At 47.2% G+C, this 12,892-nt stretch overlaps 1 protein-coding gene across 1 annotated transcript in view; it reads left to right on the top strand.

Annotated features, from left to right (window-relative positions):
* The window catches only part of LOC143323576 (SH3 and multiple ankyrin repeat domains protein 2-like), a 166,171-nt gene that overhangs the window by 55,664 nt on the left and 97,615 nt on the right, over nucleotides 1–12,892 (top strand). The window contains exons 6-9 of the mRNA XM_076735501.1: nucleotides 1,378–1,486; nucleotides 7,339–7,490; nucleotides 7,958–8,125; nucleotides 10,276–10,392. Of these exons, the coding sequence (XP_076591616.1) occupies nucleotides 1,378–1,486; nucleotides 7,339–7,490; nucleotides 7,958–8,125; nucleotides 10,276–10,392 (546 nt within the window). The remainder of the gene's footprint in view (nucleotides 1–1,377; nucleotides 1,487–7,338; nucleotides 7,491–7,957; nucleotides 8,126–10,275; nucleotides 10,393–12,892) is intronic.

Raw genomic sequence — 12,892 nt, 5'->3', positions numbered from 1 at the left:
CCTGGTAGCACCTGGTGTGTCTGACTCATTGATCCTCGATCAGACTGATCTCTGATTGTGTATTGATGAGTCCATGGAGCTGTCCGTGGTGCTGAAACCATTTGTAACTGCGCCTTTTTCTCTCAGTCCCTTCAGTCAGTTTGGTCTAATGTTCTCTAAACTATGTACTATAAATACTCAGTTCTGTATTTTCCGTAGCCTGTGTACTCTTTAGAGTAGTTTTACCTTCACGGTCTGAGTAGCAACGTGCAGCTCCTGAAGAGGATCACAGAGACACACTGCTGCCTGCAGTATCCCCATAATGCTCTATAATATGAAAATACACAGCAGATCAAACCATTTTAGGGGTGATATATATTTTCACGATTGAGTTAAGGTCAGTAGATCTACTGACGTCACTGACTGTGTTTGGGCTGTGAAAAGCCGATCTTTGGTCAGTCAAACAGCTAATGATCAGACTGAGTTACCATCTAGTTTCTGCTTCATTCTGCTTCTAGTAGCTGCTTCCTGTTTGGGAGGTGTTGTTGTTTTGTCCTGACCAGCAGTGACTGATGAAGGTTTGGGCTGAGATTCAGAAGTCTGGAACCAGGCTGGTCATATCAAAGCAGCACAGAGGCTCTGAGTAGGACGTCTCTGGATGATGTGCAGGACTGGGACAGAGTCTGATCAGGCAGGTTTTCACGGGTGCTGGTGAAATAAAGCTTTATCCATTTTTTATTTTGTTTTCCGCAAGAATGCTAGCTATTAAAAATGCCCTGAACGAGCACGGTGCAGCTGTACGAGGTAGAGAAAATGACTAATCTGGGTCGGATCGGGGCAACAGGACGTGATCAGGACATCCCTTCCTTTTAGTCTACTCCCACCGCATGTCGCTGCCTCCTCACTCCTCCTCATTTATTCTTGTGCCTTTCTTCTCAGTCTATTCTTTTATTGTTAACCATTGTCTTTTCCTTCTTCTGCCGTCTCATTCTTCTTTCCTCATTTTCTCCTCTCCTTCTGGGAGCTGCTCTCTTATCTATTTTTATCGTGCGGCCTGGAAAGAAAGCAGGCAGGAACAGAAATCAGCAGCCTTTCCGCTCCCCACAATGGCCACCCTGAATCCTGTCTTCTCCCCGTCTGTCCTTCCTGGTTTCACTCGCCTTTTATTCCACCTTATTGTGCTCCATATTGAACAGTAGGTCTCCCTCGGTTTCACACTGTATTCCTAAACTTTTCCACTTTTCACCCTCGGTTATGTTTGACCCTCAACACCTTTCTCTATCTCAGCTTCTATTTCCGTCTTTTTGCAGCTCTGTCCTGACTTTTCTCTCTCACACCCACCACCATTTGTTCTTTCTTCTCACTGTAATAGCTCTCTCTGTTCTCTGGTGTGTGCAGGCCAATCTGAGGAAGTTCATGGACCTCATCCAGCATAATCAGGTGGACAAAGTGTCGAAGTTGTTGGAAAGAGGCTTCGATCCCAACTACCATGACAGTGACACTGGTGGTAAGGCTGCACTCTGCATGCAAGACCTCAGACTTTAAACTCAATGTCAATCCACATATGAGTCCCTGAAAATGGAGCTGCTGTGTTTTAATGTGACTTTGTGTGTATGTCCATGTGTGTTCTGCATCTGCATTAGTAAGTGAGGACCTTTAGAAACACAAACCCTGAAACAAAGAAAGAGGAAGCCGTTAAGTAAGTGCTTGCTCCGATCACAGTCCTGACAAATGACCTAAATCATTCTGAAGACATTCAGTGTGGCCTCTTCCTGTGCAGCCTCAGCTGACATTCAGGTGTAGAATTACTTGTACAGTATGTAGGTTAACAGGTAATGGGAGACAGGTGGGTGTCAGTTCCAGAGCTGAGGTTCTAGAGGTTTTCATGGGTCAAAAGTCTTGGACCCGATCTGACCCAGAGGCGACAAACCTGCCTGAACTCACATGCGTAAATTCATTGTATTTATAAAAGAGAACGTGGATCTGAAGAAGCCTGAGGATGACTAGACCTGATCCACAACGAGGTCGAACCAAACTGACCAAAACAGAGAGAAAACAGCCAGACTGGCAGCAGGATGAGGCTCAAACTCTGCACCTTAAGATGCTCTTCAGAGCTCATTCAACATATTGACCCCAGACCCACAGCAGTGCATCCACTTATTGAAATCAATGGAAACTCTTTTGAGAAACCTTCTCTGTGAACACTGTTGACGGGGGGGGGGGTCAGTGGATAAACCCACAGCTAATAGCCAAAGTGTGAAAGTCTGTAATTTGGGTAAATTGGCGCTTTAAGACGAGGCGGTGGGAGCTAACGGGATGTTAAATTCCAGCTGTAGCTGATGGTGCTGCGATGTTAAACTGCACTCTAACAGAGATCAGCAGCAGTTTGGTCCTGGTGCCAAACTCTGCTAAATACCCCTGATGCAGAGGCTCAAACGGCAGCAAGCAGCCGGCCGACGGAGTGGAGTGCGTTCCCCTCTGGGCAGCAGTGAAGGGTTTGTTTGCTCTGAGTGTCTTCCAGGTGTGAGCATTGGAGCTGTGTACCAGGCGTCCCTGTGTGTTCAGTCAGCCTGCTGCATCCTCAGTAAATAGAGTTATTGTAGTCAAAGACTCGGCTCCATGTTTTTACACTCAACCAAGCCGGGGGGGCAGCCAGCGCCCCGAGTAATGAGCTGTGTCCTAATGTCAATGTGTTCTCAGCACAGCTCACTATTGTCCCATGAAGACGGAGCGAGCAGGTGTTCCCTGCAGCGCGAGGCTCGGATAATAGTTAGGAGTCCTCACAGGAGACGGAGAGTCCTGTCTGGGGAGACGCCAACACGGCATGAATAATAACTCCGAACATGAACATCCACTCATTTGTTCACTTGACTTAATTTGCTGTGGAGCTTCGGCTTACGAATAACATCAGATATTGTTGTCGGGGAATGAAACCCAGCTGGAGGAACACCTGCGTCGATCTTAACAGCAGCCTCAGTAGACCAGAAAGGACCGAACTCACAAAGCCTGCGGAGTTTGAAGCAGCGCTCTCATTTATGTAAAACAGAGCTCGAGCGTGTTTTCCTGCGGTCGTCCAAAGGCGTTCTGGATGGTGATTGGACAGCAGGGTGAGGTGGGGCGGAGTAAAGCAGGCGGAGGGACGATGGATGTAGCAATGAGATGACGAGACAGGAAATGGATCAGCAGGTTTACCCTAACCCTACCCCAAAGGCAGACCGTCAGACTAGAACCCAAACCGTCCAAACGTCCATCACAGCACACAGAAGAGCTCCTGGTTCGGCTTTGATCATCGATCGAACATATTGACTAACTGACACATCTAATTAAACCACAGTTAGCCTTTAAAGTGATCATAATCAGTAGTTTTAGAAGTAGGAGCCTCCTTCAGGAGGTGGTGGAGACCAAAAATTGAGCTAAAAGAGAGTGAAAATAAAATGAATTTAATTAATCAGGTGGACATAAATGAATGAATGAAACTTTGCTAACATGTCCAACATGTTACCTTAATGGCTGATGACACATCAGTGTGTTCACAGCTTGTTTTTAAAGCTCCGAAGTGGCCAAAAAAATCTGCTTCTGCAGGTTTAACAGGGGTTTTTGCGGGGTGTTGAAAAGCATTTTGGGAAATGTAGTACTAAATGAATTAGAGGTAAATAAAAAATTAGCTTCACTGCATTAAAACACAAATGAGTCCTGGACTGCAGTAAATGACGTGTTCCTGTTGTTTTACAGTGGAAAGTAATCGGGGTGGGTTTTTCCGTGGAAGGCGAGCTCCACCCAGTCTGCTCTTATCCGCCTCTTGGACAGATTCCAGCTGCAGGCAGACGCTCTAACGTCCATGTAGCCTTATTTTCACAGAAATATGAGTGCTTGAAACTTCCTAAGCGTCAGACAGACGGTTTCTCTGGACGTTTTAATGCTTTTTTCCCGCTGTGTTAACGTTGAAATCCATTGTAGCTGCCATGAATTCAAGCTGACTGAGTCCCATCTGCAAAGGAGCGAGCTGCAGACATCTTAAACCCGTCTTCAAGCCTGCCGGTGGTGAGCGTCTAATACCCCAAAGACAGAATTTGACTGGAATTTCACTTCATTTCTTCCTGCTCAGCCTCTTCACGGCCTCCTAATCAGTCATACTGACTTCTGGAGTGATGGGAACATGAGTCAGTGATCTGCAGGACTGACAGGAAACTCAAGTCATTGTCGGTAAAACACTTCAGGAGGATGAGCAGGGAGTCGGGTGGAGAGCTGTGCTTCTGCAGTGCTCACATTACAGGTTCATCTGTACTGACACACGGGGACAATAATCAGCAGCGAGGACTCATGAGGAGCCCTCTGTGAAAGGAAACCTTCGAGTTCCACCTTTAAAAAGAGCAAAAGAAATGCTCCTCTGTGAAGAGGGCCCTCTGAATACCGCGCTTTTCTTTTGCTCAACACACATTTCAAAATAACTGTTAGCAATCATCTGAAGTGGCCTGTCTTTAAAAGCTCATTACAGGCATTTCATAAGCAGAGGTGATTTACCGGAGTATTAAATGTGACAATTTGGTTTATTTATGACCAGTTAATGAATATGTCAAGGGTATTTTAACAATGCAGGTGCTCTTAGCAGAGTGGAGAGACTGGCCAGGAACCAACTGGTCTACCGAGGCAAATAGAAGCGAGGGGAGAAAAGGTTATTAAGCAGAGGATTGAGGTTATCGTAATGGGCTTCGAGAGCTGTTGTTAAATGGACGCCTTACTGCTGAAGAGAGGCGTCGCTGTGGATTAGGACTCCTGTTCCTCAGCTCTTATATTGATTTCTGCTCTCCATGTGATTAGCAAAGGAAAACATAAACACTGGTCTTCTTCCTGCCATTCGTGTCTGCACACAGGCGGCACGGTGGGACCAGTCCAGGCTCGTTTTCATGCCTTCACAAGAAGCCACTTCCTGCCAGTCGTAACTGCACAATGTGAGAAACAACTTTCACGCACTTGGAATTTGCCAGAGCCGATCTGTCACAGCAAACATGGAGATTTCATTTCCTCTGGTGAATGTTCGGCTTCATCCCCGTTTCACTGCACTGGAATAAAAAGTCAGTACACAAACACTAATTTAATATATCCTGCGAGCTCTAGAGGGAGAGCGCGGCCCACGGGGAGCCGTGTCTACTGTCAGTAAACACTTCACTCATAAACACTTTACACACTGAGCTCATCAGATAAAACGTATGGGAGGCCGTAAAAAGACATTTCAGACACGCTGCACTGAAAAACATCTTCCAGCCACCGGTGGCAGCACTGAGCGCTCTGCTGCCAGCTGTTTAATCCATCCTGTTCTGCCCAAAATGTCAACTGATTTGACTAATTTGTGGAAAAAACATAAACTCAGTAAACATATATGTTATTGGTCAGGATAAGCTGATGTAATGGATATTAGTGCATGATGACATAAGTAGTTGAGTAGTGCAGAAAGTAGGTTTTATTACTCTGTCAGCTGCGTCCATTGGCGCTGACTTGCGTTAAACGTTGCAGGGGTGGTTCTTTTCCTCCTGTGAATATCAACACTCTCCAGTGTGTCTTTTGTTGTTTTGATAGCCGAACCTACCAAAGAACCCGCAGGATCATTATGGTGCAGTCAGGTCAGTGAGAGGCTCCATCTGAAGTCTGCCAGCAGATATTAATCCAGTTAATGCTCACCAGAAAACACTGTGCTGACAGACCGAACGGCGTGCTAAGCTAACAGCAGAGCACTGCCATCACATGGGGACGGCAGCAGTGTCAAACCTGACGAGCTGCCGGTCGATGTTTTAACAGAGTCAGTCACTGCGCCTCATTTTGAATGACAACTCTATGAATATTCAGACAAGACGATGACAATCATGCGAGCAATCTTAGAACAGCTTTAAGCTAAATGCTAACATCAGCATGCTAACATGCTCATGATGCTAACATGCTGACCTTCAGCAAGTTAAATGTTTACCATGTTCACCTTTGTTGTTTAGCGTGCTAGCATGCTAACAATAGCTAAACACAGCTGAGGCTGATGGGATCATCGTCATCAGTCGTGCAGTATATTTGTCATCGACCAGAATGTTTCAGTTCATCGTGAGGTGACTTCAGAGCGAAGTTTTCTTTGAAGTCCATCCATTAGTTAGATTCAATCTGGACCAAAGTGATGTTACTGACCCACTGATTAACATTTCCATCTCCACGGTAACGTGGCTTAAAGGTCAGTATGGAAACAAAAACCCTAATATTTCTGTAGGATGTAGTACATATTAGTGTTGTGGTATTAGTATTACAGTACATATTGAAATTAGGACACGTCGTTTGTCTCTGAGGGGCTTGTTTTGATGACCTCGTTTCGATTGACATGTCTAACGATGTTTTAATCACAGCACTTTTTATTGGTCTAATTAGTTTTGACTGACGATCGACCTGATTTTTTCCGTCTGGTTCACGTCGGTGCAAAGAGGTAAGAATGACCTGAGCAGCGTCAGAGAAGAGAAGCTTTAAAACCCTGTCAAAGGGCAGGATGAGGGTTTTCTGGAGGATGCTCGTCCTTTATCAGACGTCGTTCACCGCCTCGTCTTCAGGCCGACCTCGAGCGCACTCGCTCTTCATTCAGAGTTGATTTGAAATGTGCTCCTTTAGCTCGTTCCTGGAGGTGAGCACAGTCACAGACTTCAGCGCCGACCACTTCAACCACAGCACAGGGACCGAAACCAGTCTCAGGCCTCCTTCAAGTGAGCTGTGGTGTTTGTCAGGAGTGGGAGTGTAATGTAAGCCAACTGCAGCAAACAGCCTGAAAATAGATCTGATTTATGAAATGCATGATGCAGCTGCGAGTCTCGTTTGGAAATTCACAAAATGAGCCGAGAACAAAGCGGACAGAGTCTGTCAGTTTGCTCTGCAGGATGCGTGAAAAGCAAACGACTGGCGGACAATAAGTGGATCGTGGAGGCTCAGTTCTTAAAGGCCGTTCACCTGAAATGCCCGACAGGTGCCACGTCTGGTCGTTAGGTGTGCGCGTCACGTGACTTAAGCTGTGATTGTTCAGTGTGAAGTTAAAACAAGCAAATGGAAAGATGCAGGCAGACTTCTCCCGGGTGGTTTGTAGCCCAGAAAAACAAAGCGTGATCACATCCTCGGAGCCGGTCCCTGGAGCCCAGCGCCATGCTGCTGCTACGTAAGGAGCGCTTTAGTCGTAGTTTGTTTATGAGGCTTTTTTAGCTCCTATAGGGAAACAACACTTTCATTACATTGTTAAAATAAGCCTGCTGGATGTATTTTAATCATAAACACGTCTGGTTCTGCTGTGTGTTTCTTCTTCACCTGCTTCCAGTTCACACTCACAGAAATACTCTGCTTGTTTTGTAGAGAGTCCGCTGACGTTTGCAGCTCAGCTGGACAGCGTGGTGGACATCGTCAAGGTGCTGAAGAACGGAGGCGCCCACCTGGACTTCAGAGCCAAAGACGGCATGACTGCCCTCCACAAAGCTGCGCGCTCCAAGAACCAGGTCACCCTCACGGTAAAGGAGGCTCGCCTTTCACGCCTGCTCACACCGCCGTCTGTTGACCCGACACTTTCCAGATTGTTCTTGGTGATCTTTTCACAGCATAACCAACATCAGATCCCAGCTGTCGCCTAACAGCACGATGAAGATGAAGAGATGATGATGATGCTTGTGACTGTTGTAGTAAAGTGAAGGCTGACGAGGAGGAGAGGCGAGACTTTGCTGTCAGGAGCTCAGTCTGATTTATCTTTTAAATGCAGTGTGTCAGCGCCCTTTCATGAACATATAATTTAGTAATTATTATCATCCTTTTAATCTTTAGTCAGCTTTGATGTCTAATCAGTTGTACTTTGTCTTTTGTGACAGATTAAAGCACTTTGGACCGTTTGTTTTAGAGAACTGAAGCGTATTGTAGTGGTACTGATGATCCTGATGGTTAACCTGCTCCTCCTGCTCCTCCTGCTCCTCCTGCTCCTCCTCAGACGCTGCTGGAGTTGGGAGCTTCTCCAGACTACAAGGACAGTCGTGGTCTGACTCCTCTGTACCACAGCGTGGTGGTGGGAGGTGACCCGGGCTGCTGCGAGCTCCTGCTCAACCATCACGCCTTCGTCTGCTGCCAGGACGAGAACGGCTGGCACGAGGTTCACCAGGTAAACACGCACACACACGCCACCTGATTCGCCAGGTGCGCACACACGAGCACAGAGGGATTTTTGGCTGCGTGTTACGTGCGACAGCTTGTGTTGGGAAAGCGTTGCCTCAGCACACATGCAGCCTTCCCCGGCTGTGGGCGACGGTCCTGGCAGCTGTTAACCGTCCAAGTAGATAAAGCTGTTTAAAGAGAGCCGCCCTGCAGCAGTGACAAACTGTGAGCGTCCCCACGCGGCGCTGCGTGTGTGGCACGCATTCATGTGTGTTCAGGCCATCAGCTTCATCAGACGGCTCGTATCTCTCTCCCTGTCGACGTCCAAAATCTCTGCCTTCCCCAATCTGTCCTGTTTGAGACGCGATAACGATCAGCTGTCAGGGCGGACAGCGAGCGGCGGGAAGGCTGCTGCTGGCTTAGAGGTCGTGTTTAATCGTTCAGGAAGTCCCCAATATTAAAATTCAGGACATCATCAATAACCTCTAGTTGGACCGTTCAGTCCCTGTTCTGTTAGTCCAGCCAGCCTCGCTGCTCTGTGAGGCTGCACTGTGAAGCTAAATGCTAACATCAGCATGATGCTAAACAGGTGTAACGTTCACCATCTTAGCTTAGCTTGTTAGCATGCTAACACATACAGCCGAGGCTGATGGGAATGCCAGTGTTTGACTTCATGATGGCAGAAGACGAGAAGTCAGAGCATCACTGAACTGATCTCATGACAGTTCATCAAACATTCAGAGCCGTCTGTGTGTTGTACCTGTCTGTGTACAGTGTGCCTTCCTTCACAGGTATTTTTCTACCTGTCCTCCTTTTTGTTGCTATTGTAACAAGTACATTTTCCTGGTGTGAGATCAATAAAGTCTTTTCTTATCTTAATACTTTTTCAGAGATTTGGAGCTCGTGGATGTTTGTGCCAGATGTTGATTTAATTCACTGCTGAAGTGAATTTTTTAGCCTTTTCAATCCATCCAGTAGTTTTTGATGTCAGTGCTGCTGAAGCTTCTCAGATGATCTGCTGTGTTTCTCTGCTTTGAATCGTTGTAGATTAAATATCTTTGGTTTTGTGAGCGTCGGTCAAATATGCAGACTTTCACCTTGGAAACTTCTGTCGGTCATTTTAAAGACTTAAACTGATTAAGTGTCACATTAATTGGCAGATGAATCAGCTGAAGCTGTATTTTCAGCTTCTGTGTGAATCTGGTTTCACATCCATCAAGTGATCCACGTGATTGAGTGATTGACCATCAATAAATGTCTCCTCCGCGTGTTTCCAGTGATCCGTCACAGCTTCGGATTTGTTTTGGAGGGAATCAGCCGTTATCTCTTCACATTCACTTCACTGGGTCGTTCTCGTCTGTGCTGACTCAGCCTGATAAGGCCTTCATCAGCATGTAAAAGCAGCGTCCTCCCCAAATGAACTGCACGTCATCTGGGTGATAATCTGCAGCGTGAAGAGGAATCATCTGTGACAGAGAGTCTAACATCAGAGCTCTAAACCCAGATGAACAGATGTGCGTGATGTTTGACAGCTCCTGAAGCGTCACGCTGAACTCACGCCAGAGGCCATGTCTCACATTAAACACATGTGAATAAAGTTATCATTGAAGATTTGAATCAGCTGATGTGAGATCAGTAATAAAGTGAAGTGTAAACGCTTCCTTTTGTGACACGTGATGATAAACTCATTTTCACTGGAACCTGCTTTGTCTGTCTTCCTTTGCAAACCGTCTCTGACAGAAGGTTCAGTGTAAATAGGCCATTTCAAAATAATCCCTCCTCCTTAAACAGCAAACTGGCCTCTGACGCCACAAACCCAAACACTCAGCGGAGGAAATTGGATCATGAACGGCAGGACTTCCTGCCTGTGATTGTCTTTTACGCTGTGCCTGGGTGAAGCCGTGCGTTCCTCTAAGCCTTGGCTCTGAGCGCGCTCATCTATCCTCCCATCTTCTGACGACTGGGTTCAAACTGAGGCTACAGCTGCTGCTTAGCGTTAGCTCCTCTGCAGCACACTGACATCTAGTGTCCAAGGCCTGTTACTGCAACCACCAGGAGGAAGCGTTGAAGGCTTGAATTAACAGTGAACTACTGTGTGTGTGTGTGTGTGTGTGTGTGTGTGTGTGTGTGTGTGTGTGTGTGTGTATGCCCCTGCAGGCTTGCCGTCACGGACATGTGCAGCACCTGGAGCATCTGCTGTTCTACGGAGCAGACATGAGCGCCCAGAACGCGTCGGGAAACACCGCTCTACACATCTGTGCCCTATACAACCAGGTGAGCGGGGGGGCGGGGGGGGTGTGTGTGCGTGGTCTCCTGTGGATGCGTGTGTTTGTGTGTGTGTGTGTGTGTGTGTGTGTGTGTGTGTGTGTGACGTGAATGAGAGCACATACCGCTGCTGGATTGACCTGGTGCTATTTTAAGGTAGCTAACCAGTTCTGTCAAATGTGTCGTAAAAAGTGGGAGAAATGTGGAGCAACACTCTGAACTGATGAAGACGAGTTTAAGACGAAGAGCGAAGTGTTCACTAATAAACGTTTTCACTCTTTAAGAGGGAGACACGCTGGTGTGGCTGAGATGGAAACCTTATCATGGAGTGAACTCTAAAGCTGGTTAACACGCGCTCCTGTGTCAGCTGACCGTTGGCACACCTGTTGGATCCCACAGACCTGATTGGACGGCGCTCGCCTCGTTCGTGCTGACGTCTGCTCGCTGCCGTTTGTGCGCACCCTGCAGCCTCTTTGTTCCTTTTTCCCGCGGGATGAATCATTTTAGATTCTCTCTGCTTGTTATTTTTCATGCTGGTGTGTTTGATGTCGGCCTCCTGCGGCTCAGAGAGTCAACAGAAGTGTAACCGTGCTGTCGACCTCCCTGAGCCACGCTGACTGACAGCTTCCTTCATTCCCATTAAAGCCACACGGTTTACTTCAGTGCACCGCTTTTGTATTAATCCACCGCTGAAAATAGCCCCCAACAAAGGCACTATTTCCTCCCTTTGGAGTAACCTTTGCTCAACCCACGGCGAGCAGCTGACCCTCCGACAGGGCGAGGTTTGGTCTTTTCGTGGGATTTGTGGACAGTGAGAAAATGTAGAATAACTGCAGTTTTATGTGGAAGTGCAGCGAGCAGATGAAGCTTCTCAGAGAGCTCTTCAAAGTGTCTGCTGAGCCTCCAGCTGAAGGTCAGCGGTAGCCTCTAACCTTTGCTCGTACAGCCTCTGAGACCATTTAACACATTGCCCTTGGAGCGTGGCCAGTGAAGCAGAGAAATACAGCTCGGAATCCAAAACAGCCCACTGGTGTTTGAATGGAGGCAGAGACTCAGCTCCACTGACGGCCGACCGTTCTGGTCCTGTGGAGGGCGAGTCACGTGCCTCTCACCTGTTCGATTGTTGTGATGAAGGTCGCAGGTGTGAAATGCTGCTTCTGTGTCAGTGCACTGAGCTGTGTGTGTGTGGGGGGGGGGGGGGGGGTTGGTTTGATGTGGAATCATTCTCAGAGGATGATGCTGCTGTTTTTGTATATTTTTCTAAGACAAAGACAGAAACCAGCCGTCCGCTGGGTCCTTAAATTGACTCACACATGTAGTTTTTTTAGAGCGTGCTGTCAGTGGGATCAATTCATTGTTGATTTTGGTGTTTTTGGACAATAAGAGCCCAGCGAGGCGAGCTGAGGGGAGCCGACAGTCGAGGTCAATGGCACAGAGCCGTGACTCCCAAACACTGTGCCAGAGAGGCGTGAGGCAAGTCCAGGTGGACTGAACACACACACACACACACACACACACACACACACACACACACACACACACACACACACACACACACACACTTGGCTCACTCCTCTTCAGTTTCTTTTAGTTTTGTCTGGTTTAAGTGAATCTGTTGCTTCTTTGAAGTCATTCGGTTTCAGATGAATTCTTGAATTACTCTGTGTCACATTTTCTTTGTCATTGTCAATAAAAACAAACGTTTACAGAGTGGTGACATGTTACACAGGCTGTCTTGGATGGATATGGGTCAGACTTGGACGGCTGAGACGTGTCAGACGTCGACGGTTGTCAGTCGGTTTAACTGATTGTTGGTTTTGGTGTTTTCTTGATGTGTGTTGCTGATAATAAGACGTCTAGAATTCCTCCAACCTCATCATTCAAAGCTGGAGAGCTGAAGCGTTGAAGATGATAATGATGGCTGCCTCTGTGAAACAGAGGGGGTTGGTGTAACCTGGATTAGTCTCTTATTAGGTTGTTATACTGTACGTCATAAATATGCATGAGTGCTCATCTCCTGATAGATGGAGCGCTGTGAGCAGGTTCCAGTGCAGAGTCTCATAAAACACTGAAAACTTCAAGTTTCTGCTGAGAATGTGTGAGAAACCTCCTCTTCATCGTCTCCATCACTGATCTGCACATGAAAATCCAGGCGAGGCTGAAGTTTGTCCTCAGCGTGGTGGACGTTGGACATTTGACCTTTGTCACACTTCGTCCCTCCGGCTCTTCAGTCCCAACATTTCCTGCTGTGCCATCCTTCTGATGAGGACCCAGAAGCTGAACTGCTTCCATTCATCGCTCTGAAGTGTGTCACACATTTCCATTTCGAAGCTTCATGATACAGTGATGATACAGTGAGTGTGGCTGGTACAGAGGACATGCGGTGGGATCTCCACGCTCCAGATGGAAACGTCCGCCGGTAAAAATAACCCACTCGTGCACGTCTCAAAATAAGATGTCTAAATGTCTAATCGCAGAAACGTTTGTCATGCAGGCAGATTATGGTTGT

This window comes from Chaetodon auriga, chromosome 1 (assembly GCF_051107435.1).
Source record: "Chaetodon auriga isolate fChaAug3 chromosome 1, fChaAug3.hap1, whole genome shotgun sequence".
NCBI lineage: Eukaryota > Metazoa > Chordata > Actinopteri > Chaetodontiformes > Chaetodontidae > Chaetodon > Chaetodon auriga.
Note: the sequence above shows the minus strand (reverse complement) of the source record. Positions and strands in the feature narration are given on the sequence as shown.